Below are 25539 nucleotides of genomic sequence, written 5' to 3'. Positions count from 1 at the left end.
CGGTTGTGTTGTTCTGTGTTTATATGAAGAAGAAAATACTTTAATAAATAAATGTTAAAAAAAATACTGCTCCACTGTATTTTAATGCAGCATGTTCCGGATATTCTTTAATATATCTTATTGCTAATTTGTTTTGTTTAGCACCGGAAAAAGTTAAAATCTTCCTAAATTTGGATGTCTGAGTCGAAGTGGAAGTGTTTGCATCTCTGTCCACTGATCCTCCACAGAAGAGCAGCAGAATGTTTTCAAAGCTCTTCTCCTCCGATGTTTATGTTTGTTGATTTCATCCCCAAAGCCCTCTGCAGATCTGTGGTATCACTCATAAATGTTTGATTAGGAGTTAACGAAGAGGTAAAGCAACGGCTTTCTGCTAAATCAAAAGAGACAGATTCATATCAGCAAACACGTTATTTTCCACGCGACACTTACTTCTGCCTGATTTTTAAAAATGTCAGCCTTTTTGCTGAGCTATGTAGCTGAAGCTAATTGCAAAACTTTCCTTCACTGATTCATTTCTAGATGGCTTCTGCAACCTTTCTTAAAGGTGATTTTTTTCACTACTGAGTGTAAACTTTCTAAATTAGTATCAGAAATGATTCAAAGGTTTTCAGGTCACAAATTCAGTGGCATCCTGTCTGTAACCTATTTATGTAAACCTCTTCAATCCCAAAAAGAAATACAAATTTTATGTTTCAAACGTGGCTCTTTCTGAAGATTCAAACTGTTTTTAATAAGACAACAAGCAAACCACACTATTCAGAAATGTTGGATGCAGAAGTTGCGTTTGCCTCCAAATGTTTAAAAACAGCTAAACATAAATCATCCAAAGTGAACGCATTGGCAGACACGTTTTTGATTTCATTGATAGAAACTTGGATGGTAAGTCAAACTGGCGAGGCTTGTGGATGCTGCCTTGGAGGACATGGTTTTGATTGTAGGAAAACTACCAATAAAAAGCACACAAGTGGTTCTAGTTAAGAGCTGTTTGCTTGGATGTGGCTTAACCCCAATGAAAGGACATGATTTAATTACTCTGCAGCTTTAATGCGCCTGATGTTGCTTTAGAATGCACAGTGTGTAATCTTTTTTTTAACCAACAGTGATTCATCTTTAAAGGAAAACATGTTTCCAAGTCTACTGCTTAAGGAGTGGAATGGTCTTTTCATATTCAATGGTGCAAATGAATTTACACCACTTTAAAGAAACTTGTCTCCTGTTTTCAGGCAGCATGATTATCAGTTTCTTACACAACTTTTGTTTTGTTGTTACCTGTAGCATCATGTTTTTGCAGATTACAAGGTCTTTCAAGCAGGAAATACAACATGTCGCACAAACATAGGGTGGACTTTCTTCAATTGTCACAAACAAAAACATAAACTAAATAAACCGAAAAGATTTACGAGCCTCTTCAAATTTATTGCATATGTCGTTTAAAACCTTCCCCACCTTAAACTGTTTGGGAATAAACAAAGCTATCAAACTATGATTGTGTCTCAAACAATTTATAACAGTTGCAGGTAATCTAACGTATCTTTCTCTTGTCATTTTGATAAGTCATGCAAATAAAAGTCCATAAAATAAATTTAAAAATGGCATTTACCATAAATCAATTTGAGCCATAGTGAAACATTTTAAATTTACTAAATTAATAGTTTTTTTTTTTTTAATCATTACTACATTTAACTGATAATTAGGATAATTTTGCTCGCTACGAAGTTTGACGTTTGCTAGCTGTGGCTAAGTTAGCTGAATCTGGATGCAAACATTTTGAATATTCTGATCTTCATCATGGTAACGTTTTCTGTGACAACTAATGCTAAAATTCGTTCTTCATTAGCAGCGACACGCTCAAGGTTAGGAACCTTACCTTGCTAGCCAGTTTGACTTTAGCTTTAGCTCCATTACTAAGCTAGTAAGCAGAATAACCACTTTTTAAACATTCTGATATGTTTAAAAGCATTTTCTCTAACAATCACATCTGACCTGTGACCTTAGTTAGCAACAGCTGCTTCAGGGTTAAGACCCTCCCATTGCTAACAAGTTGGACTCTAGCTTTAGCGCTGTGGCTAAGCTAGCTAAATCTGGATACAAACTTCACATTCTGAGAGGGTCATGTTAACGTTTCCTCTGAAACTGCTGCTAAGCTGTGTCCTTCATCAGCAACGACAGGCTCATAAGAAGCTTGACGTTAGCGTTAGCTGCTTCGCTAAGCTAGAAAAAGCTGGATAATTTTGTTCACTTATCATGAGACCTAATTGTTGAAACTTAACTGGGTAAAAGGATATTTTACAAATTTTATCTCAAAATGTAATTATATCTGTATCTTTCTTTTTGTAAACAATTTTTAAACATTTAATTGTATTTAAGTTTTTGCTTTTAATCTCATGGGCTACAAGTATATTTAATACTTTTTTTTCTTCCATATTTATCTGATGAAACACTTTATAGCTACTGCTTAAAAATAATTCTCATGTTTTTGTCTCTTACGTTTCGTGTTACTTTACTCAGTCTGACTTGAACAGCTAAATATAAACATGAAGCTAATTGCCAGGGTTTTTTTACCAGAGGAACCACAGCCTTTGTTTTTTTCAGACACGACTTGCTCTGTATCTCTGACTGTATGTGAAAACCCGTCCTGTGGGGTCGCAGCAGCAAGGCGTCTTCTCGTTTCTGTTTTTTCTTCTCGTGTTCTGTGTAGGATGCTTATCGTTTCAATCTCCTCTTGTTTCCTTTTTTGGCCTTTCCTGTCAACACTGGCAGAGCCGTTTGATGTCACAGACGACACTCATTAGAGTCAGAGATAAAAGACGATAAGAAAGGATGCATGTAGTGCTGAACAGAAACAGCTCTGATAAAGCTGGGTTATTTAAAGGTAAACTATAACTAAGATCAAACCACAAAAGCCTAAACAAGAAAAGGAAAAAAAGAGAGAGAGTGAAAGAGACATTAAAAAGCAGAAATGTTTGCGGTGCAGGGCCTTTATAAGACACCTTGAACAGAGAGTGCGTTCACAGCAGAATTTCTGTTTCACATCAGATGTGCGTCGTCGCCTCAGGTAAACCTGCGCAGCCACGTGATGAACGTCTGCAACTATCAGTGCAGATTTTCACTAAAGATCAGAGACACAGTTCTGGAAAAAAAAGCTGTCTATATTTAATCAAGGCGAATAAACAAGGAGTTTAAACAACTCATTTATAATTTAGATTAGCATACATTAAAAACGCTCATTTTAATCTTTTTATTAATATGCATCAACGATATTGTATAAATATGCAGTTTTATGCAAATACCGTGCCCGTTTTCTGTTTGTATTTAATTCTGTTTCCCAGCTGTGGATCATCATTCTCATTCAAGGCAACAGACTCAGATTAAGTCGAATATTAAGTCACAGCATGGGAGTGTATAAATATTTCTCAATTAAAAACTCTGAAGACCAGCTACTGTATCGGCATTAAAAATGCATCGGCGTTGGGAGGAAAACAGGGGAAGGCAAGTTACGAGTTTGATAAGACATCAGAACTTCAAGTCTACATCTTTGAACTGTGTTTTCTTTTCCATCTTTCCCTCCTCCAATCAAGCACTTGCAACGTCTAGCACTTTTTAGCTGTTTTGGAGGCTGTTACAAAATCTGGGGGATGTAAGGACCAGCCAAAACATGCTGTGCCTCTGTTATTCATGCCTTCTGATGTTTTTTCACAGAATGTCCTACATTTGCTGCTTCTTGCGTGAGCTGCCACTTCACTGTTGATGCAAATGAGGAGTTTTGTTCCAAAATGTGAGTGGTGTGACAGGCGACTGCTGGAAAGTCACTGAAAAAGGGTCTGAACTGTAAAAAACAGCCTCTGTGACCTGATGGAAATACACTGAAACATTCGATATCATTCTGAACGAGAGATAATTTCATTTTTACAACCAAGCTGAAGACAGGGGAGTGGTGTCACCACATCTGCATTGAATGAAAGGTTCAAAGAAGTTTTCTCGGTTTTAAAACTTCATTTTTTGTTGCAAAACCACAAAATCTTGGTTTAATTTCTAGTGCAAATATCTTAGGACTTTTGAAATGAGACAAAACTAACTGACGACTACCCTTTCAATAGGAGCTTGTGAAAAAGAACTAGCTATAAGTGAAATAACATTTTAACTGTCAGATTATTTTCTTTTTAATTATATTAACTTAAAGCAAGCCCTTATGTCTTAATGAAACGTTACTTGTAAGTTACTTTTGTCTAAAATATTTCCTCTGGAATAACTAGGTAAGATTTTGTTTGTGCAGCGTAACATGAAAGTTTTTATTAAGTTCAAACTGTTGTCTCATAATTACGACACATATTAACACACATATTAACAGATTAATGGTAAAATCATTAAAGGAGGACAAAAGTCCACTTTAACTGGCCACAAACCAATGCATAGTTTAATGTAGAAGGAAGAGGACGTCAGAATTCATCATTTTTCAAATAAAATAAGTTTGGTGTGCAGATTTGCTATTCGTTTTGCTGCAGACCATAATAAACAATAAAAACTAGAAACGATATACTCTCAGGCATTCAGAACACCAGAAGCTTTTAACCAAATGCAGCTGAACTTGGGCAGCTCTGCAGCCTTCAGCTCTGCTAAGTTTGACTTCAGGCTTTTAGTTTTTGTTGCATCTCTGACCCAAGACTCAGAACATTTAAAGGGGCAGCAGCATGTATTTACAACTGTTATTGCCAATTGTTATGAAAATGTTACATATATCAACTATGACCTCACAGAAATTGTACTTTCTGATTTAATGCATCTGTCTCTTTAAACCCTTGTGCTCTTTCTGAAGCTCCGCCTTCAGCAAGTCATCACAACATGGCTCCTCTATTTACCGTTTAACAACATTTTTCAGAAGAAGCTCCGATAACGAGTACAGCAGTTTCACCAGGTGTTTGCGAACTGATGCTGGCTAGTCTGAAGGAGCGGAGTGTGGGAGGAGCTACACCTCAGAGGGAGGAGCTAGGTCCTATGGAGCTATGGAGATTAAAGGAGTTCTCAAACATGAAGGAATCAAAGAAGCAGTCCAGGTGTGTTTTTGATGAGGGAGCATGATTTTACATATATATATGTGTGTGTGTGTGTGTGTGTGTGTGTGTGGTGTGTGTGTGTGTGTGTGTGTGTGTGTATTAGCTGAAGATAATATATATACACACACATGTTTTACATGGTACCGTCCCTTTAAATTGAAAGTTTGCAACCAAATCTGCATTAAGTTTAAATGTTTTCAGTCGATTCTCAGAGAAGTTTGTATAAAAAAATATCCCAAGTTTTGATCAATTATCCAAAATTGAAAAACACAGTTACAATCCTGACTATTTTAAAACAAGAACAGAAATAAAAAGTTAAAATTTACTTCAAAAGGGGGAACTAAAATGTTTTGTTATTCTTAATTAAATGTTATTTATCATTTCTGTCAATTTCATATCTAAGAACGACTTTAGCATAAATTACAATTTAACATGGTGGTTTGTGGTTATAAAGTGATAAAAGTGAAAGATTTTATGGAGCACGATACATTTAGTAAAACTTATTTTTCTGTATTTATTTTTTGTTCATGTTTTCTGTATAAATAAAGTTTATTTGCCCAGTTTGCTAGCAGTCATGTGAAAAGTTCATGGAAACTTTGTGTTGATGAATTTAAACATATATTTACTTATATTCTGTTTGTGTTATATTTAATATGTCTGTTATTTAGAAAGGTGATATAATAAAAAATGGGTTCAAGCAATTAGTTTTTACACAATTTCTTTCTATTTTTAGTTCACAATCCTTTAACTCAAAACAAATCAATAATGTGGATTTTAACACTAAAACATTCAGCGTCATGTTTTATTTATGAGTTAAAAAAAACTTGACATTTTCCTCTTTAAGTGCAAAGAAATCTCTTTTTTTACATTATCAACCCTCAACAAAAAATTATATTAAATGAGATATTTTAGAACAAAAATTTAACAAATGAAATTTGTTGAATTTGAATATTACTATTTTAATCTTTAAATTAAAATTAGTCAAAATTGACCAGGTTTAGTTAAAAAAAATCTATAAAAATCATACATATACATAATTTATAAATTACATATATTTTTGTTTATATTTACATATCTATATGTATTATTCATTTAAATATATTTATATTATATTTTATCATAATTATTTATACTGTTTATACATTATATAAATATTATAATATAATATTATATTTAAATAAACAGTGTGTATATAATGTGCGTTATCTTTTGTGTCTATATTGATATTTTATATTTTAATCTCTAGTTTCGCTGTCATGGTGTTTTTTCTACATTGTTTTTTCACTTGTTGGTCTAATATGTTCATCTATTTCCTTATTTTGGAGGAAACATCCTGAATATTACATATTTATTGCGACGTATTGCAGAAACCCTTTTTCTGAGCGGGCCGTGAATATGGCGCATCCGGCCCTGTGCGTCATGAATAATGCGCGGCGCAGAGGGAGGCGCTGTCTCTTTAAGAGGCTCAGCCCCTGCAGAAACAATCGTACAACCCCCCAACAAGTCATCGGACCTGTCAATCAAACGGTCGGCGCCTTTGAAGCCGGGACTCCTCGCCTTGTCTTGGGCTCAAATGAGCTGTTTGCTGCTGTAGTGAAACGTTGGTCTTCCACCAAGCAGCCGGCCGGGGAACGACGCCACAGCTCAACTTTTCCTCTGCATGTGGTGGGGCGAACATTTCCCTACTTTCTTCTGGAGGCGCTCCGCACTGGAGGACACCATTTAACTGAGAAGTCACTTCTTTATTCAGACTTTTTACATTTTTGAAGCACACTTTACAAGAGGAGGTGGGAGCAGAAAGTCCAAGGTGAGGGAAGTAGTCATGCCTCAGCTCAGCAGCGGCGGAGGAGACGACCTGGGAGCCAATGATGAGATGATAGCATTCAAAGACGAAGGAGCAGGAGGAGAAAATCCAGGAGAACGCCTTCACGGAGCGAGACCTGGCCGACCTCAAGTCCTCCCTGGTGAACGAGTCGGAAATAAATCAAAGTCCGACCTCGGCGGTAGGTGGCCCAGTGTGAGTGTGTGTGTGAGTGCGTGTGTGTGTGTGTGTGTGTGTGTGTGTGAGTGTGAACTTGTTCCATTTTACGCGCTGAATGAGGTATGAGTATTTGTGCCTCGGGGTAAAAAGCGGTGGGATTCCCTCGCTGCCCGGAGTGAAAACTCGCCGTAAAAGTGAGATAAAGTGGATAAAAAGTGTTTTCCGCCTGACCTGAGCCGGTGTTGTTGTTCCAGGCGGTCAGACGGGGACAGCAGGCCGAGCAGAGGGGCTTCCAGGACAAACACCGAGAGCACCTGGACGGAGGTAAGAGGAACCTGCAAACCCTCATCAACGCGCCGCTCCGCCTGCGCAGGACGAGCGAACAAAGTGTTTTTGGTCCCGGGATGCGCTGCAGCTTTAACTCCAACTTCAAAGCTTCTCTGATCATCACCTGTTAGCAGGACTGCGCTCATCTTTTCACCCAGAGCTCAGAAATCCGCCTCACACCTCAAGACGAGCAGCTTTAAGCCCAGAATTAACCGATTAAAACACCAGAACCAAACCGGGCAGTTCATGGAAAGTCCTGCTGCTTTATGAAGAGAAAATATGTAGAAATGGATAATTCACCCAGTTTTGTCTCATGCAGAACAGTTTTGAGCTCCAATAGCACCAAAACATCAGACAGAGAAATTTAGGATTTTACTCCAAGTACAATAAAAATGATTTTTGTTTTCCTCAACCATTAAATGCATCAAAACAAAGAGTTTCTACAAGAAATGCCAACCCTGAACCAGATTTAGCCAGTATTCAGATCAAATCCTGTAAATATGAGACTTAAAAGTAATCAACTCTTGTTTTTGTGCCTAAAAATCTCCATTTTATTTCATGAAACGTAAGTGGGGATAATCTGTGCTTACAAAACTCTTTTCTCATGTTTTCCATTGATGAAAATAAATAATTGGTGTTAATGAAAACGTGAATCTGCATCAGCAAAATTAGATCTGGTAAAAAGCCAGATCGTCTGGGTTTTAGATAAGAAACTTGTAATAATTTATCTTTCTAAGCTTTCTTTAGTCCATCCTTGTATTTGTAAGCGTTAGTGCATTATAAGTTTTATTCGAGCTTTTATTTTATTTCTTGTGTTAACCCTTTCATCGCCAGCAGACAAACAGTTCAGGATGAAACGGCTGAAGACAAACTCGGTGTTTCACACAGGAGAGATTGTGAGGAAAAGTTGGACATCTTATCAGTGCGGCTCAGGCTGCGCTTCACCCAAATAGTTTGGAAAGATTAACTGTGATTTGGAAAAATAAACGTCTGTTTTAATAAATAACTGGCATTTATCGTGCGGTCCAGGCTCCACTAGTGTCTCTATGAAGAGATATTTGTTGTGTTTCGCCTGGTTTCTGACTTTAACTGACTTCCTACAGAGTGAATTTAATGTTTTGTGTTTTAAAACGTCTTCAGCTCCGTCGCTCCGATCTGTCACTTCTTCAGCAGAGTTGCTCTGTTTCATCTTAAGAAAGCTGTTATTAATTAAATCACCTAATGCTAACCATAGTGTGCGTCTTCCTTTCTAGTATTTGTGAAATTATCCCTGTCACAGTGAGATCTGCTCATGTTTTGGCATTTAGAGGCAATTTTGAAGGAAAATTGCAGCTTTTTCTCAACTTTGGGAAAAGAGTGATTAAGTTTTTTTTGCTTCTGCCACCCAAAAAGAACAGAGTAACTTCCCTCCTGTGTGCAGCACATTTTGAAAGTGTGTAGTTTTACTTGGCATCTTTAATTATAGGTTTCCCTCAGCCGTTTCTCTCATTTCAGTCCTTACCAAAAGCAGAAATGTCGTCACATCGGGGTCGTCTCAGGAAAAGTCTTCATCAAAACCGGATTCTGCGGTTTCAAATGGATCCTTGAAACAAATTGAAACCAATAGAAATCTGTATTAGCAGAAGTGCAATCTGGACAGAAAAGCTTAGCAGTGACAATTGTGGCTAATTGCTTTGTGCTGCAGTTTCAGTCTGAGCAGGTAAATAACCCAGTTATGTGTGACCCAGAGAGAGAGAGGCCCCTCGCTTAATAAGGCGGCTGCTGCTAGAAGTGAACGTAGTTCACGCCTCTGGCTGCAGGTGACGGCTTGCTGCTGTTGTTACATATATATCTAGTCTGCGTTTGTGCAAGGATGCGACATGATGCAACCACTTGGTAATAGTTTACCTGCTCTGCATGCACGTTCATTCTGGATGTGTTTGTTTCCACACGTCAGATTCAGCTTTTGAAAAAGCTAAAAGTTGCTTTTGAAACTGTAAACATAATTTTTGTGTTGTTCTCTATTTTACCCTCAGTGTCGAAGCAGCAAGATGGAGGCATGTACAAGTCGCCGGCGTATCCCGGGTATCCGTTCCTGATGCTGCCGGACCCTTACCTCCCCAACAGCTCCGTCTCTCCATCTGTAAGTCGGCTCTTCCTGTTCTTAACCCTTCCTGCTGCCTGCTGGGCTCTGATTTTTCTCCTCCTTGTGAGTTTTGTCGACCTGAGGCCAGGCTTACCGCTGTGACTTCCCGTATTTATACCCGGCCTTTCAATCCAGGGCAAGTTTTTCAAATCAGATCCTCATGATTTGCTCTGAATGCTAAAGAAACGATACGGCCGTCTTCTTGTTTTTGTATTTTCTGTTTCTTTTTGCTCATAAAAGTTAAAATCTGTTTGACTTTATAACTTTTAATGTATGTTATGAAAAACAAACTGTAGTTATTACAGAAAACTCTCCTGTGACTGTTGCCAATCAATATTTATAGAACATTTTGAACTTTAATCTGAATTTTGAAAAATTCTTAGTGAGTTTTGACTACATACACTGCAAAAACACAAAATCTTACAGAGTAATTTTAGTTGAGTTTCTGGAGCAAAAATCTTATTACACTTGAAATGAAAGAAAAGTAACTTATAATGAACTTTTCAGAAATAAATAAATAAGTAATTCCAGATTATTTCATTAATAACAAGGGAAAAATGCTTTGTTATAAGAACTTTTTTTATCAACATTAGTGAATTATTTACTTCTATATCTTGCTGAAAAGTTTCTGGTAAACTAATTTTGTCGTATTTCAAGTGTACTAAGATACTACTAAACAAAAACTACGGTAAGATTTAGTGTTTTTTGCAGTGTAATGGACAAAATAAAATCCATTGGGGTTCATTTGGGTTCAGAGGAGGCGGCTGTCGCCTCACAGTGACATAACGCCGCCAAAATAAAGGTTTTTATTGTTATTTTGGTGAACTGTGCTGGCAGTCGTTGGAATGTGAGGCTTTTCCATCTACACACACACACACACACACACGCACGCACACACACACACACACACACACACCCACACACACACACACACACACACCCACACACACACACACGCACACCCACACACACACACACACACACACGCACACACACACACACACACACACGCACACACGCACGAACACAACACACGCACACCCACACACACACACACGCACACACGCACGCACGCACGAACACACGCACACCCACACACACACACACACACACGCACACACGCACGCAGTGATAAGACCCGGCCCTAATAACAGCTGAGATGTTTTTTGCGTCATTTTTCATTAATGATTAGAATAAATTCCAGTTAATGATGTTTAAACTGTTGTTAGTTTTACTGTCAGTAAATCTGCAAACATGATTAAATGTCTCTGTGCAGTTTAGTGGTAAAAATCTAATTTCTTTAGAAAAAATTGTCTTTTTTCAGAGCAGGACCTGAAAACAGTGATAAATATTTATTTTTGTTATTTATTGTTGTCACATTGTCACAAAACCTGTGAAGAAAAGAGATTTTCCATTTTTTTACTGTCTGTAACTTTTGTGTAAATAGCATTTTTGATTTCTGTTTTCTTTATTATTATTATATAAAATCATCTGGGAAGCTTTCTGATGAAACAATGTGATTTATTTATTTTTCCTTTTAGTGGAAATAAAAGAAAAAATGAATCTAAATGATTCTAGATTTTTATCTCTGATCACTGAACTGAATCACTGCAAAAACAAAATGTTACCAAGTCATTTTTTAATTTCTAGAATTATCTTATTACACTTCAGATAAGATAAAACTAACTTTTAAGTAACTTTTCAGTAAGCATAAGAGCTTCTTTTAAGTAAATTATTCCTTAATGTCGAGAAAAAAGGAGATTATTTAATTTTCCCATGTTGTAAGTGAAATAATCAGATTTTCCATCAATATTTACGTAAAACAAGCCAATATATCTTGTTGGAAAGTTAGTTTTGTCTTATTTTAAGTGCAGTAAGATATTTGCTCTAGAATCTAAACAGAATTTATTTTTTAACGCTGTGATGCATTACGGTGCAGCAAACTCCTCGCTCCTTTAAGCTGCACATCCGGCAACATCATCAACTTTAGAAATCGCTTCAGAAAGTGTCATGGCGGCTGAGGAAAGTGTCATGGCGGCTGAGGAAAGTGTCATGGCGGCTGAGGAAAGTGTCATGGCGGCTGAGGAAAGTGTCATGGCGGCTGAGGAAAGTGTCATGGCGGCTGAGGAAAGTGTCATGGCGGCTGAGGAAAGTGTCATGGCGGCTGAGGAAAGTGTCATGGCGGCTGAGGAAAGTGTCATGGCGGCTGAGGAAAGTGTCATGGCGGCTGAGGAAAGTCATGGCGGCTGATGGTTTGATGGGACGGATGATGATCTTCAGGTCTGAGGGACCGACGGGGAAATCACAGGTTGTTTCTGTTTCAGCGAGAGAAGGTGACACGTTTCTGACGAGTTTTCTGTCAGAGTGAGTGTGTTTGCTGGGTGGAAGAACCAGATCAGAACCAGATCAGAACCAGAACCAGAGCAGAACCAGATCAGAACCAGAACCAGATCAGAATCAGAATCAGATCAGAACCAGAACCAGAACCAGTCTTTTTGTTCTTCTCTTTCTAGTTCGTCTTTTATTTGCTCAACTTGTGTAAAATTGTTTGCATTTGTTCAGGAAGCAGGAAATTATTTCAGAAGTTTCTCTGTATTCACCGGATTTGGCAGCAGAATCGTTTTCAAAAACACAAAAACCGACTCATTTTGATCAGTGTCAGGATGTGATTGTTAGAGATTGATTGATTGATTATCAGGATGCACCGGTTACAGTTTTCTGGCCCAATATCAATCTTTAAAATCCCGATTCTGATTGTTTTACGTTTTTGTCTAAAATGTTTGCTAAATCGGTCAGGAAAGTCACTGAGTTTAAACACTGGAAGCAGAAATGTTTGCAAAATCAAAAAATCATAAAAAGTCTAAATTTCTGTAATGGATCTTTGTTTGTTTCTGTTTGGCGTGGAAGAGTTTGGTTGAAACAAAACTCTTTTGTTGATGATTAAGACTTTATTGGCTGCAGCTCTTTTTGTTTGACCTTACTGTCTCCGTTCTTCCAGCCATCAGTCACCAGCAGCATATCGATGGAGGAAAACCTGTTTCTGAAAACCCGAGAGTGTTCCTGTAAAGCTGTAAAACTGCTGAGCTCATTGCGAGAGCCTCAGCAGAACGACAGAAAGTTCAGCATTAAGTTTATTAGTTGTCTCTGTGATTCCCCTCAGCGCAGCATGTGGGTTTGTTTTCACTGTAAAAACTCCACTCAGTTGTTTAAATCTGGGTTTTTTTATGGGGGGCTTTTTGGAGAAAATGAATACAAAATAATTCAATTGGTCCAGTTGTTAATCTAAAAGTGAACTAATTTTCTGTTAAAGACGGAAAAGCACTTTCCTGTTGCAAAAGGCAGAATTGGGTAGTAAATAGATACATTTATTTAATTACATTTGCTTAAGTAAGTTTTTTAGGAGTATTTTATTTTTGAGTAATGTTATTATGAAGTATTTCTGCTCTTACTTGAGTGAAATTTCTGGATTTTTTGCCCACTGAATAAAAACAACATGTTTTCATCAGAAACACAGCTGCAGTTTTTGCAAAAGTTTCAGAAGTTTATTGAAATAATCTAATTGTAGAAGATTTATTTTGTTATCTTGGTCCTTAAAAAATAAAATTTCCACTTACCGTTATCTTTGGCTCTGTCTGAAATGATTGATAATCTGATCAATCATTTGACCAAATACTTTTACTGGGCGGCTCCTGGTTGTTTTTGAGTGAAAACATGTGGAAGTATTTCTGCTCTTACTTTTACTCTGGACGTTTTGCAGTTGTCACATTTATGGAGATATGGGAGGAAATGCCCAGAGAAGATTTGTGGGATTAGCAGATTAGCTTGTTGCCTTTGTGTGGAGCTTTTATCTGGATTGTGTTTTGTGTTTTCATGGCTGCTGCTGAACTTCATTTCACTGAGTTGCATCTCAGCGTTTGGCATGTTTGTTGTGTTCATCTGCAAGCCTCAGGCTGGCGTTTGAATCCAGAGTTCATGGTGTTTTCTGAGCTGATGTTTGCTCTCTCCCTGTGTGTGTGTGTGTGTGTGTGTGTGTGTGTGTGTGTGTGTGTGTGTGTGTGTGTGTGTGTGTGTGTGTGTGTGTGTGTGTGTGTGTGTGTGTGTGTGTGTGTGTGTGTGTTTTGATGTGTTGTGCATAACTTGTGGATTAAAAGCAGACAGTTTTCTTTTTGCAGGGAGTCAAACCAAAGCAGAGGAAAGGTTTCCTGTAGACATAAAAGTCGTTTTTTCTTCCTTCAGATTCGTGTTTGCTTTGTGCTGTTTTCACCTTTCCTACCTCTGTTCTCGTCTCTGACGTCTTCGCCATCAGTTTGCCGTTCTTTCGTCATCCTTTCGTCCTTTGAGATAACCTTCAGGCATTTGGGAACTAAAAGGAAAATGACAAAAGCTCAGAATGTTTGTTTTTCAAGTTTTTCTGCTTTCTTACTTTCCTGATCTTTAGTGATCAGACATTAAGATGACTGGATAGAAATTGGATCATCATGAGGAGCAAAGAGGAAGATATTTGTGTTTATGCAGATGATTAATTGTTGCACTTCTCCAAATTGATTCTGTTCCTGATTGGTGTCATGTAAAGTTTTAAAGGCGTTGTGCGTTTCTGCTTGTTTGTGGTTCATACAGAGGCAGATATCTTTTCTTTTAGACCAATTTAATGAGTGAAGCTGCATTTTCTGCAACTTTGACTCATGAAAAACTTTAAAAGCAAAACTTTCTATAAAACAGTATGAAAACAACAAATGAGAGTAGATATTAAGAAAGAAAATGAGAAATAAAGCAGATGGATGTTTAAAAAGACAAAGCAATGGAAATGTTTTCTTTGGACATTCAGGAATTGCTTTTTGTTTTTCAGATTCATATTAAATAAATATCTTTGTATACATGCAGATGACTGCATTGTTCTTGTCCAAAATTATATCAGATCAGCAGTTTGCATGGATTGATTGCGTAATAGAAATGGTTAAAGTTGTGGGCTGGTTGCCACCAAACCACTTCAATATTTCAGGCCTGATGCTCCATAAAGTAGCAACTGAACTGATTAAATAAAACTGAACTCTATACAACATGATGTCAGAAAAATCCCATAAATTAGTTCTTTTAAAGAGATTTTCTATGAAAACTGCAGCACTGCATTTGAATATTATCAATATTTCACTGAAAATTACTGCAAAATCTTACCCAGTATTTTTTTAGTTTCTAGTGCAAATATCTTAGTTCACTTGAAATAAGACAAAACAAACTTTTCAGCAAGACATAGGTGTTTGTTTTAAGTCAATCTCTTCCTTGTTTTTGTGAAAAACTTCTAGTTCTGCAGGTAAATTATTTCGCTTTTTAACCAGCCATTATTTAGTTATTGTTTATTTGTTGTTGGTGGGAAATGGAAACATGAAAAGGATTTTGCATGCTTGCTGTAACAGAATTTGAATCACTTTCTTAATTCAATAAATTTGATAAAAGCTGATTCAGTTTGAGCAAAGTCAGTAAAAAATCTCAGGATTGATGCGATTCTCATTCTAAAAGATTTTTAATTAAAAAGCTGTGTCTGTTATAATGTTAGCCTGATTTAAAAATGAAAGTGAATCACTGTCAGTCATTGCTGAACTCAATCCACGGCCACCAGTGGCCCCTGGACCACATTGGCCCCCGGACCACACATTGGCTGGACATCTACCTGCAAGCCAGTTTTGTCTAATTTAAACTGTAGATAGTTAAAACTAGAAGAAGAGCCTGAATCTCTGCTGGTTGCTGCTGCTGCTGGTTTAGCTGCAGGTGTTGATCATTTCAGCAAAGCTCTTTAGAATCTTCTCTGTGGGATTTAAAGGTTTTCTTTGAATTCTCTACTGGGAGATTAATCTGGTCAAAAGGTTAGCTTCTGAACCCTGAACCTAATATCTGATATTTGAGTGTGTGCAGTCGTTTTATTCGCTGTCAGACAGGCTGTGAACTCCCTGTGATGTGGAAGCTGTGGTCACACGAAGACGTCAGCACGCTCCGGCTTCGGCACGGTGAGCTGGAGGCTTTTACCGCCGGCCCGGCCCGGACGGACGCTGACTGTAAACGCCCTCCCCGTTAAAATTTACAGGTTTCCTCGGGATAACAGTAAATGTTTTGATTAAATCGCTGTTTGACGTCTCGTTGGGCCGCTCTCGTGTCGTTTGGGGAATTTCCTGCTCGTTTGACACTTCATTTCACAGACCAAAATTAAAAAATTGACAGGAACGTGGTGTGTTTGGGAACGGGAACTTTGAAGCATCATTTCTAACAAGTCTGGAGGCTCTGCTGTTTGTTTTGGATGAAATATTAAAGCAGGGGTGTTCAAAGTGTGGCCCGCGGGCCAGTTCTGGTGCGTTGACTGAGTTTGTGCGGTCCATAAACTGCAGTTTAAGAATGATACAACTGATCCAGTGGAAGTGGTTGATGTAGATGGAGACTTTTTATTTTTAAATCAGGGAAACATTATTATTTACTTGAGCAACATTTGAAAAATTTGTTTTCAGGTGTATTTTTACTAAGCTATACCTGAGTAATTTTATAGGAAGTATTTCTACTCTTAGTTCCTTAAAATACCAATATTTCCACTTTATGTTTTGATCTGAGTGATAATGTAATTTTTGAATATTAAGTGATAATTTGATCAGTAATCGACATAATTTTAAAGTACAGCACTAAGTATTTATCTTTTGTAGCCGAGCTTCTGTAATAAGAGAACCATGTCTATGCAGTTCAATGGAAAAGCCAACTTTGCTGCAGGCTTTTTATTTACTTAACAATTTGAATATTTTTTGAAAGAAAGTTGCTCAATTAAATCCAAAGGAATCGAAAATTATATTTATATGTGTTTTTACAGCTCAATTTAAAATATTTTAAAGTTATGGGTCTAAAACAATTTATCAATTTGTTCTATTTCTGCTTTTTATAAATTTTCTTGGAACTTTAGGCCAAATGATTTTGGTCCAACAGTTTGTACCCCTGTTGCCCTCGTGTTGCCCTCGTGTTGCCCATGTTGCCCACATGTTGCCCTCATGTTGCCCACATGTTGCCCTCATGTTGCCCTCGTGTTGCCCTCATGTTGCCCTCATGTTGCCCTCATGTTGCCCTCATGTTGCCCACATGTTGCCCTCATGTTGCCCTCATGTTGCCCTCATGTTGCCCACATGTTGCCCACATGTTGCCCTCATGTTGCCCTCATGTTGCCCATGTTTGCCCTCATGTTGCCCTCATGTTGCCCTCATGTTGCCTCATGTTGCCCTCGTGTGCCCTCATGTTGCCCTCATGTTGCCTCATGTTGCCCTCTGTTGCCCTGGTGTTGCCCTCATGTTGCCCTGGTGTTGCCCTCATGTTGCCCCTTCATTGCTTTCTCTGATCTGGAAATTTCCTTTTGACATTTTCTTCCCTGCTTTCATTCAGAAATCAGCTGCTGACGACGACGAGCTCCTCGTCTCTTTTCTTCTTCGCTGCGTTTTCCAAAATAACAAAATGAATAAATAAATGCAATCCTGCCAAGATCAAGGGAGCGCCGTGTGTGTGTGTGTGTGTGTGTGTGTGTGTGTGTGTGTGTTTGTGTGTGTGTGTGTGTGTGCGTGCGTGGGTGTGTGTGTGTGTGGTGTTGTGTGTGTGTGTGTGTGTGTGTGTGTGTGTGTGTGTGTGTAAAGTCGAGGATCTCTCCACTTCCTTGTTTCATTGTACTACGGTGTTGACGGGCGGGTTGCTCAGCCTTCCTCTAGACCTCGGTAAACAATGGCAGCAACGCAGGCTGAGGCCTCGCTAATCCGCCCCACTTCAGGGATCGCAGACCCGGGGGCCGGGATGAGCGGCGCGGACCCCCCCCTGGCCTCTGACCGGCTCTGATAAGAACCCCGAATACTCGGATTTAAGAGGCAGAAAAGAAAAGGGCTTTCACTGAAAGGCAGCAATTCTTTTTTCTACAAATATTTCCAAATGTTTTTCATGTTAAACTTCCAGAAACGTGGACAGTTTTACAATAGGGTGTCCAAAGTGTGGCCCGGGGGCCATTTACGGCCCTCTGAAGGATTTTGTGCGGTAAATCTGGGACACAAGTTGGTGCAGATGGGCCATTTTTCATCTCTCATCTTCTATTTGTACCTGTTTTTATAGACAAATCATCGTTTCTGCTTTCATCTTAGCTTTTGGAGAAACTAAAACCACAAACATCGACTTTCACTCAAACGCACATCATCTATCTACAGCTCAAATAAGAAAACAATAAATAATGCAAAAAGTTTGAAACTGTGACAACAAAGCTGTTCAAAATCTTTTTATGTTTTCCATGATTCACAAATCTGACTATAGTGTTGATTTAAGTCATTTACATTTTAGTTCATTATTGTGGGGATGAAGTTGAAAAGGTTTGTTTTAAAGTTGTTCATGTTGTGCGACTTCCTGAAGCAGGAGTCTCAGAGCAGGAGCTTCTTAAGAGACAGAGACCCTTTTTGATAAATGTAACATTTTTATGACATCTGAAGGTGAAATAATTTCTGGACTGTGCTACAAAACGACACTAAATAACTGGAAACACAAGTGCTTTAAACGTAATGGTTGTTTGGACACAGCTGGTTTACAACATGATGTCGGATTTCATTTATCTTTTTTAATCAAACATGTCAGACATTACAGTTACATAAATGTGTAAATCTAATGTCCTGTTTTGATTTTATCAGCAAATTATTAATGTTTAAAATCTTTTGAGCTACATTAAAGCAGAAAGATCTTCCATGTAATTTTTGTTGTTGTTTCTAGTTGTTTATTTCTATAAAAGTAAAAAAAAAACCGTAAAGTTTATTCACACGTTCAAAGGAGTGGGCAGAGGACTCTGTAATCTAAATAAATGTACTTTAATGCATTAATATTTGCATTAACATGATTAACAGCAGTAATCATTGCTCATATTGATGTGCATTGTCTTAAATTATGTTTTTATCTTTGGACGTTGTTGAATTTAAATGACTCCACATTGAGCTTTAAAAGGAAGCAATATTTAAGTCACGTATTTAATCCCAAACAATAAATATGTTATGAAATTCTCGATATGCATCAGTTAGCCGGTTAGAGATCGGGCCAATTTTCCCTTAAAGTCTCTGATCTTTGATCAGCAGATAAGAAACTGAAAAATCTGACTAATTCCCTGTTCCTTAAATACATCTAGAGTAAAAACGTAGATATTTTAGCTCTAGAAACACGTCATCCAGCAGCATGTTGCCTTTGGTTTATTGAAAATCTGCTAGGTGTCAGGCAAACAATCCGCATCTTTAGATTTATTTCTTTGTTTTCTGTTGGATTCAAGTCCTTAGAATAAAAAATCGAATTTGAGGCCGGGTCTGAACTGGAATGAAGAAACTGGTGCCAATTAAAAATTTTCCCATCAGCCAAATGTTTCACTCAGACTTCCTGGGGAATCCTGCAGAAGATGAAGATATTTTTGAATGAAGATGAATAGATTTTTAGGGGGAAGAGTTGTTGAGGGAGGCGAAGAGGAGGGTGAGGAAGATTAAAATACAAATGACCATAGCCTCTTCAGCGCCCGCTGCAGCTTTGAAGCTGTGAAGGCACCTGAAGAGAAACGGTTCAGAAGACGCTTTCAAGAGGCGGAAATGTTTAAAAGAAGAAAAAATAAACCCTTGGACGGCCCCGAGGTGTTTATACCTGTAATTATTCATCCACTTATTTCTTTCCGGTGGAAATGGTGCAGCAGTAAAAGACAGGTGTGTGCAGAGGAAGCTGGTTTGATTATTATTAACTCTGTCTCAGACGTCTTAATAAAACAGCCGTTTAGCTCAGGTGTTTTCATCTTTCTGAGCGTCTGACGAGAAAATTGAACTACAAAAACTACAGATTCATGTTAATATCTATGCATTTCTTTAAATGGCTTCAGTTCTGCTTTAAAATAAACATTACACATGATGTGCAGATTGAATCAAATGAGTTGGGATATTTTCCCAATGGAAAAATAAAGCAAGATAAAACTCCTTATATGCTTTGTTAAATATAAAGAGGAGTTAATTTCTCATCTTTTTGTCAAACAGATTAAACTGAAAGCTTCTTTAAATGAATAACCAAAGTAAAAACCAGGTGAAGATTTGGCTGATCAGTCTAAATATTTTTAATTGGCAGAATATCAGGCAAAGCAAATATTTGCTTTGCCTGATATTCTGAGTAAATATTAGGCAAAGCTGCAATAATAACAGAGGAAGTCATGAATTTATACCTGTTTTAATACAGTATTTTACAAAGCTAAACATAGGCACCTAAATCCTATTTTTGCACTAAGAATAATTCGTTTCATTTGATTGAATCTTTCTTTAATCAGGACAGAACTTTATAGAGTATCCTCAGCAAAACTCGAATACAGATTTGATTATAATTCCTATTTTTAGGGCTGAAATCGCGCCTCTAAGTGATCATCATTGAATGGAGCAGGGAACAAGTGACGTGTTGAAAGTTGAGTTGGAGACTCTTTTTCTTTTCATGAGTCTCCTTATGATTTCGAGAGAGTGTGAAATTGACGATAAATGAGAGAGAAAGTGGCCCATTAATCATGGGTTTCCTATTTGAGCGTTCACGTTCTGAGCAGCGCGGAAACAGAGAGAAACCGAAACAAAGGAAACTTGATGAGAGGTCAGTAGTTTCAAACGGCAACTCTGAGCCTGGGCCTCTCGCTCTGAACAGTCTGTCTGAGCGCTCAGTGTGTGTGTGTGTGTGTGTGTGTGTGTGTGTGTGTGTGTGTGTGTGTGTGTGTGTGTGTGTGTGTGTGGGTGTGTGTGTGTGTGTGTGTGTGTGTGTGTGTGTGTTCAGGATGTTGCACCCAGGTGAGTCACTGGTCCATGGAGTGAAACTTTGCAAAGCTTCTCTGTAGTTTTTTGTTTACAGACTGAGCTGTCCAGATGTGTGTTCTCAGCTCGCAGTTAATCAGTCACAGCAGCGACTCTGTTCATCACAGGGGGATTTAGACAACAAATAAATAAAAAAACTCCTTTTCTCTGTCAAATATGAGTTTTTGAACAGGTTATTCTTCCATGTGGATTTCTACTGCTTCTGAAAAGAAGTCAAACACTTCAGAAAAGATTCAGAAAAGATTCAGAAAAGATTGGAAGCTCATGGAGTGCCAGCCCTGTTACCTAGCAACCAAACTGAACTCCAGCCCTGTTACCTAGCAACCAAACTGAGTTCCAACATGTTTGGTTAGCTTGTTTTCATGCTGTACAATGGCTGCTGCGTTTAGTTGATGACTTGCCATCTGGAAGTCACTTGCTGTGTTCTTGTTGGTTGTGCAGGAGGCTCCACTTCTGCTCTTCAAAGATTTCTCTGTTTGCAGCCATTGAAGGCAAACATTTTCGGTATGTAAGCAGACCTATTAAGTAAGGAAAAAGAAACGTCACTTGGTTTTATGTCCTGGAATAAACACAGAGAGGCAGCCATTTTGGGTCCACGACCAAATTTTGGCCACTTTTCACACTGTGACAAGCTCCTTCTTGGGATTTTGGCTTTTTATTATCTCATACAATCATATCGTTTCAGTAGCTGGCATTAACATGGTTTTTCAGTGGTACGCCTCATCAGTCAAAAGAAATCCGACTCATAAAGCTAGCGTAGCTGTTTGTCTCCCAGTCATTGCTTTTAGCGTCTCAGCAGCAGCAGAATGTTTTAACCAATCTTGGCGGAAAACTCTTGTGAATCCGTCATCAGGTTTTAAAGCAGAAGGTTGAATAAACACCTGCAGCCTCACAGAAGGACTTACTGAAGCTGGAAGCATTGTGTGTTTTGGTCAATGACAAGAGGCTGAAGAATCAATCCGTTTGGTGCGAAGGAAACATTTTGACAAAGATACTGAGGTAAATCCTCTTCCTTGAAGGATTTTAAATAAAAACATCCAAATAAAGACAGAAAAGGAAAGAAAAAACATGCACATACATTATGTGATGTTACTAGAATCAACCGTGTGTTTTCAGGAGTTCACATTTTATCATTTATCGTTACATTTTTGCTTCTAAACATAGTTTTGTCGGAGGTGATTTCGATGGAGTTTGCAGAAAAACAACAGGTGACGGTTGTTTTTGTGGTTAATCAAGTGATTTTCAGGTGATCTTACTCTTCACTAACTTTCTGTGTGGGAGGATTTTTTTTAAAGAAACCAGTTGAGCTGTGGGAATTAGTTTTTTTCATTTCCTCCTTCATTACTTACAATAATTACTCAGTTCTGCACGCGCACGTCATCTTTGTTCTTTCCTAAAATTTAAAGTTTTCTTGAGTTTTTAATTTTTTCTTACTGATTAGAAGGGAATCTGCGCGATCTACCTCTGGAATATGCATGTATGAATAAATGAAGCAATAAGCAGTAAATCAGTTAATCATATGATAAATTAAACCGACTCAATCATTTCCGTTTGCATTATTTATCCTTTTTCTTATTCTACCAAAACATGGACCATAAAAGTCTTCAGTTTGGAGTTTCAGTCGATTCTTCAGGACAGTTGTGTTTGTGTTTTTGTTCTTTCTGTTCTATGTGTGAAAGAAGCCATTGTGCTGCTGTAGTTTTCCAAACATGTTCATTAGTAGGTCAGAGAAAACCGATTTTCTGAAACAATGGACGCGGCGGCGGCGGCGTTCCCTCAGCTTCACTCGTGGCGGGACGCTCCGGTTCCTCAGCCTTTGTTTGCGCCGCGCTCTGTGCTGTCAGTGTGATCGCCATATGTGAACATGAAGGACAATTTGCCTTACGTTCTTCCTCTTTGATCTCCTGTGAGGAAAATGTACGACCCGCTTGACTCCAACTTAGAGACGGAGAAGCGACTTTCTCCATCCACATCTCAGCATGTCAGAAACCTGATGAAACATCAGGTTTCATCTTTATTGAGCTGATTAATGCCAGAAAAGAGATAGAATGAGTTAAATATAACTGTTTCTTATTCCCTTTTGTAATTAGACACAATAATTAATTTTAATAGAAATTATTGTGATAAACAATAATAAAATTAATCAAATTAAAGGATGTTTTTCAAAAATGAAAGGCCAGATTATGCCACTGTCCAGGATTTTTCCATATTAAAGGTATTTTGCTCTGTTCTCATCTAGAGTCACATTCAAATTGTCCAGAATTGAAGTTGCACGCATGTAGATCTGGTTGTTTTGCTGTGCTTCTCTTTTCCAAAGTATATGTTTTAATTGCACAGCCTAACAGTAAATATGGGAGTTGTTGGATTGTGTGGACTCTTCTTTATGATTTGAACACTGACTCATAAAAGTTGCCCCAGATATTCATCTCAAGCCACTTCTGAACAAACCCCACAGCGAGTGCGTTGATGTCAGCAGCTGATAATATCCCATAATGACTCTTCCTCCCCCAGACCTCAGCCTCTGCAGCTGACCTTTATTATCGCTTTAATATGCACTTTATTAAAATAGTCATCATAAAAATAGGCATCCCGAAGCAGAGAGTCAAACCCCACGGTGCTCCGCCCAGCCCGTGCCCGTGGTTCTGCCCAGACCAGCTGGAGCCTCCACAGCCGCATGGAGCAGCACACATGGCTGCGATCTGAAGCACACACACGTTTTCAGCCTCACACATGAAAGACCAACACCTTCATGTTCTATTTATGTAAACTTACTTAAATACACCATTCTGATACTTAAATGATGCGCACTCGTCCAAATGAGTGGCGCATGCTTTCACTTCCTCCTTGCTCTTCATTTACCCTGATGTGCTAGCATACTGACACAGTGGTGACGTGTTCACAATGAAAACACTGTCCTGTTGTAAGTAAAGTGAAAGTAATCAGACATTCTGCAGGTTTTTATTGAGGCTTTACCAATAATTTTCATCCAAACCTATAAACTTTCTGGAGCGCGATCCAGATCCTACCAGCTGGAGGGCAGAAAGCTGCTCGCTAACGATGACTAGCATCGGTTTTAGCTGTCAACATAACACCAAATCTTAAATGTACTTCTCGTATATAAATGGAGAACAGACTCAGTGCTTTGCTACTAATTGTTAACACTATGACAAATAGATAAAAAGGAAAAAGTTTGAATCGAAAGGTCAGTTATGCTAGCTTGACTATGAAAACCGTAACATGTGGATGTGCTGTGGAATCCAGTGCGTTTCAGTTCAGTTATAGAAAAATGGCGACCTTAACACAGACCATCAGTAGAGCAAGTGTTTATATTAGCCAACCAACCACTGCTGTGTTAGCTTGGCTAATAGCAGCTGGTCTACCGCTGCTACTAGCTAAGCTATTATCAGGTTATTAGCAAATCTATTCATTTCAAACATAAACATCAAGCCTGAAAACACAAAACAGAAGTTCCTGCTCTTTGTAAGGGAATGTTTGAGTGTTTTTTGGTGTTGAATCCTGATGCATAAAGTATCAGGATTGTTGTCAGTTGCTATGGCACTGAGTCTGCGCGTAGCAGCTGATCCAGAGGGCGATAAAAATAATATGGATGATCATGAGTCGTTTTATTGCCTCTTTTTCATGAAATAACCGAACAAACTGAAAAAGTCTGGGCGTTTACTTCTGTTTTGGAAGTGATGCAGGTTTTAAAGGTTTGACAAAAGCTGGTTCAGTTTAAATTCAATCTATGCTGTTGACTGTTAATAATCTGTGAAGTTCCTGTCGCCATCAATAGCAACCTTTGATGCTCTTTGGGAACGTCTGTTTCACTTTTGTGGTGATAAATTTGCAGGTAGGAGAACAGGTAAATGGTGAAAAACAAAAGGGACAATTGTTTGCTTAAGTGCTGCATCTGTTTCTGTAATATTTAAGAGCAAAGAGAGGAATTCCCTCTTCAACAGGTTTCCTCGTAAGGAGCTCATTCATGCGTCAAATTGATTTCCTACCTTTGTTCAGACGGTTTAGTCATGCATGCTGAGCTTCTCATCCCTGTGTTTCGTGATCACTGGACGTTTTTCCTCTGGTTTTCAGCAGAAAGAGCCCTGAGGCCATAAAGACAGGCAGCACTGACGTACAAACACAGCGAGCACGCGATGGGGGCATGTTTTTCCAATCAGCACTTTACGATGGAGTGAGAAGACTGGTTTCAAATCGTTGTTTGATTTCGGAGATGTTTGGAAACAAGATGAGGATGTGCAAAATGAAAACAAAGCCAAACGATTTTGGCTTTAATGATCACAAAGTTGATGTCATTGACAGCTTGGTGTGTAACAGGAAGCCGTGCAGCTCATAAAGCATTTTTATATTCAGTGTTTTCAGTGTGTGAGAGGCTCTTGTGGTAAATCAGCTTGTGTGAACGTTTTCAAACAAGGCCAAACAAAACTAGAGCAACTCTGATATGCAGTGCACTGTGGTCGGCGTGAGTGTGTGTGAGAGTGTGTGTGTGGGTGTGACGGCGTAGGTGTTGCTCATAGTACAGGACGTCTATGTGGGAAACACTGTATGCACACCAAGGACAGATGAAAGGGGAAAGGTGGGTGGGCAGGAAGTGAACAACAAAAGAAATGCACCATCTGATTTATCAGATTGGGCCGATCAGATGGAGGAGAAGAAGGGAGGATGGAGAAGGAGGAGAAGAAACGACAGAGGCAGAGAGTGATGGAGGGAGAGGAAGAGAACAATGACGGAAAGAGATAAGTGCACTAGCGGAAGGGAGTTAGCAGTAAACAATGAGAAGGCGGCAACCGCGCTGTGCACCTGGTACAACAAAACCACAGCCCCAGTTGAAACAAACGCTGATACCTTAAGAACACCTTTAACCGTTTCACCGCCGCACTCAAGGAAAGGAGCGCGAATCCACGGCTAATCTCACCGTCACCGAAAGGAAGAGGACCGCTGAGGCTCCAGGAGAAAAGATTTTCAGTCTCACTGCTGTCGAAATTATGAAAACGGTAAAAAATGGAGGGCAGGAAAACCAAAGAAGAGCATTTCATGTGTTTTTGTTTGGTGTGGTTTGCAAGTGGATGATATCAGGGAAGCTGCAGGAGATAATCATGGACTGAAAACACATGTTCAGAAAACTTTTTCTGCTAAGTTAAAAAAAACAAATTGAGGAAATTCAGATGTGAATAAGACGTTAAAATCCATGACCTACTC

At 38.6% G+C, this 25539-nt stretch overlaps 1 protein-coding gene across 1 annotated transcript in view; it reads left to right on the top strand.

Annotated features, from left to right (window-relative positions):
- Window positions 1-6584: 6584 nt before the first annotated feature.
- The window catches only part of tcf7 (transcription factor 7), a 73266-nt gene continuing 54311 nt past the window's right edge, over window positions 6585-25539 (top strand). The window contains 4 exon segments of the mRNA XM_055051327.1: window positions 6585-6947; window positions 6949-7054; window positions 7287-7356; window positions 9375-9481. Coding sequence (XP_054907302.1) covers window positions 6874-6947; window positions 6949-7054; window positions 7287-7356; window positions 9375-9481 — 357 coding nt within the window. The 5' untranslated portion in view covers window positions 6585-6873.

This window comes from Poeciliopsis prolifica, unplaced genomic scaffold (assembly GCF_027474105.1).
Source record: "Poeciliopsis prolifica strain line A6 unplaced genomic scaffold, Auburn_PproV2 SCAFFOLD033, whole genome shotgun sequence".
In the NCBI taxonomy this organism is placed as follows: Eukaryota; Metazoa; Chordata; class Actinopteri; order Cyprinodontiformes; family Poeciliidae; genus Poeciliopsis; species Poeciliopsis prolifica.
Note: the sequence above shows the minus strand (reverse complement) of the source record. Positions and strands in the feature narration are given on the sequence as shown.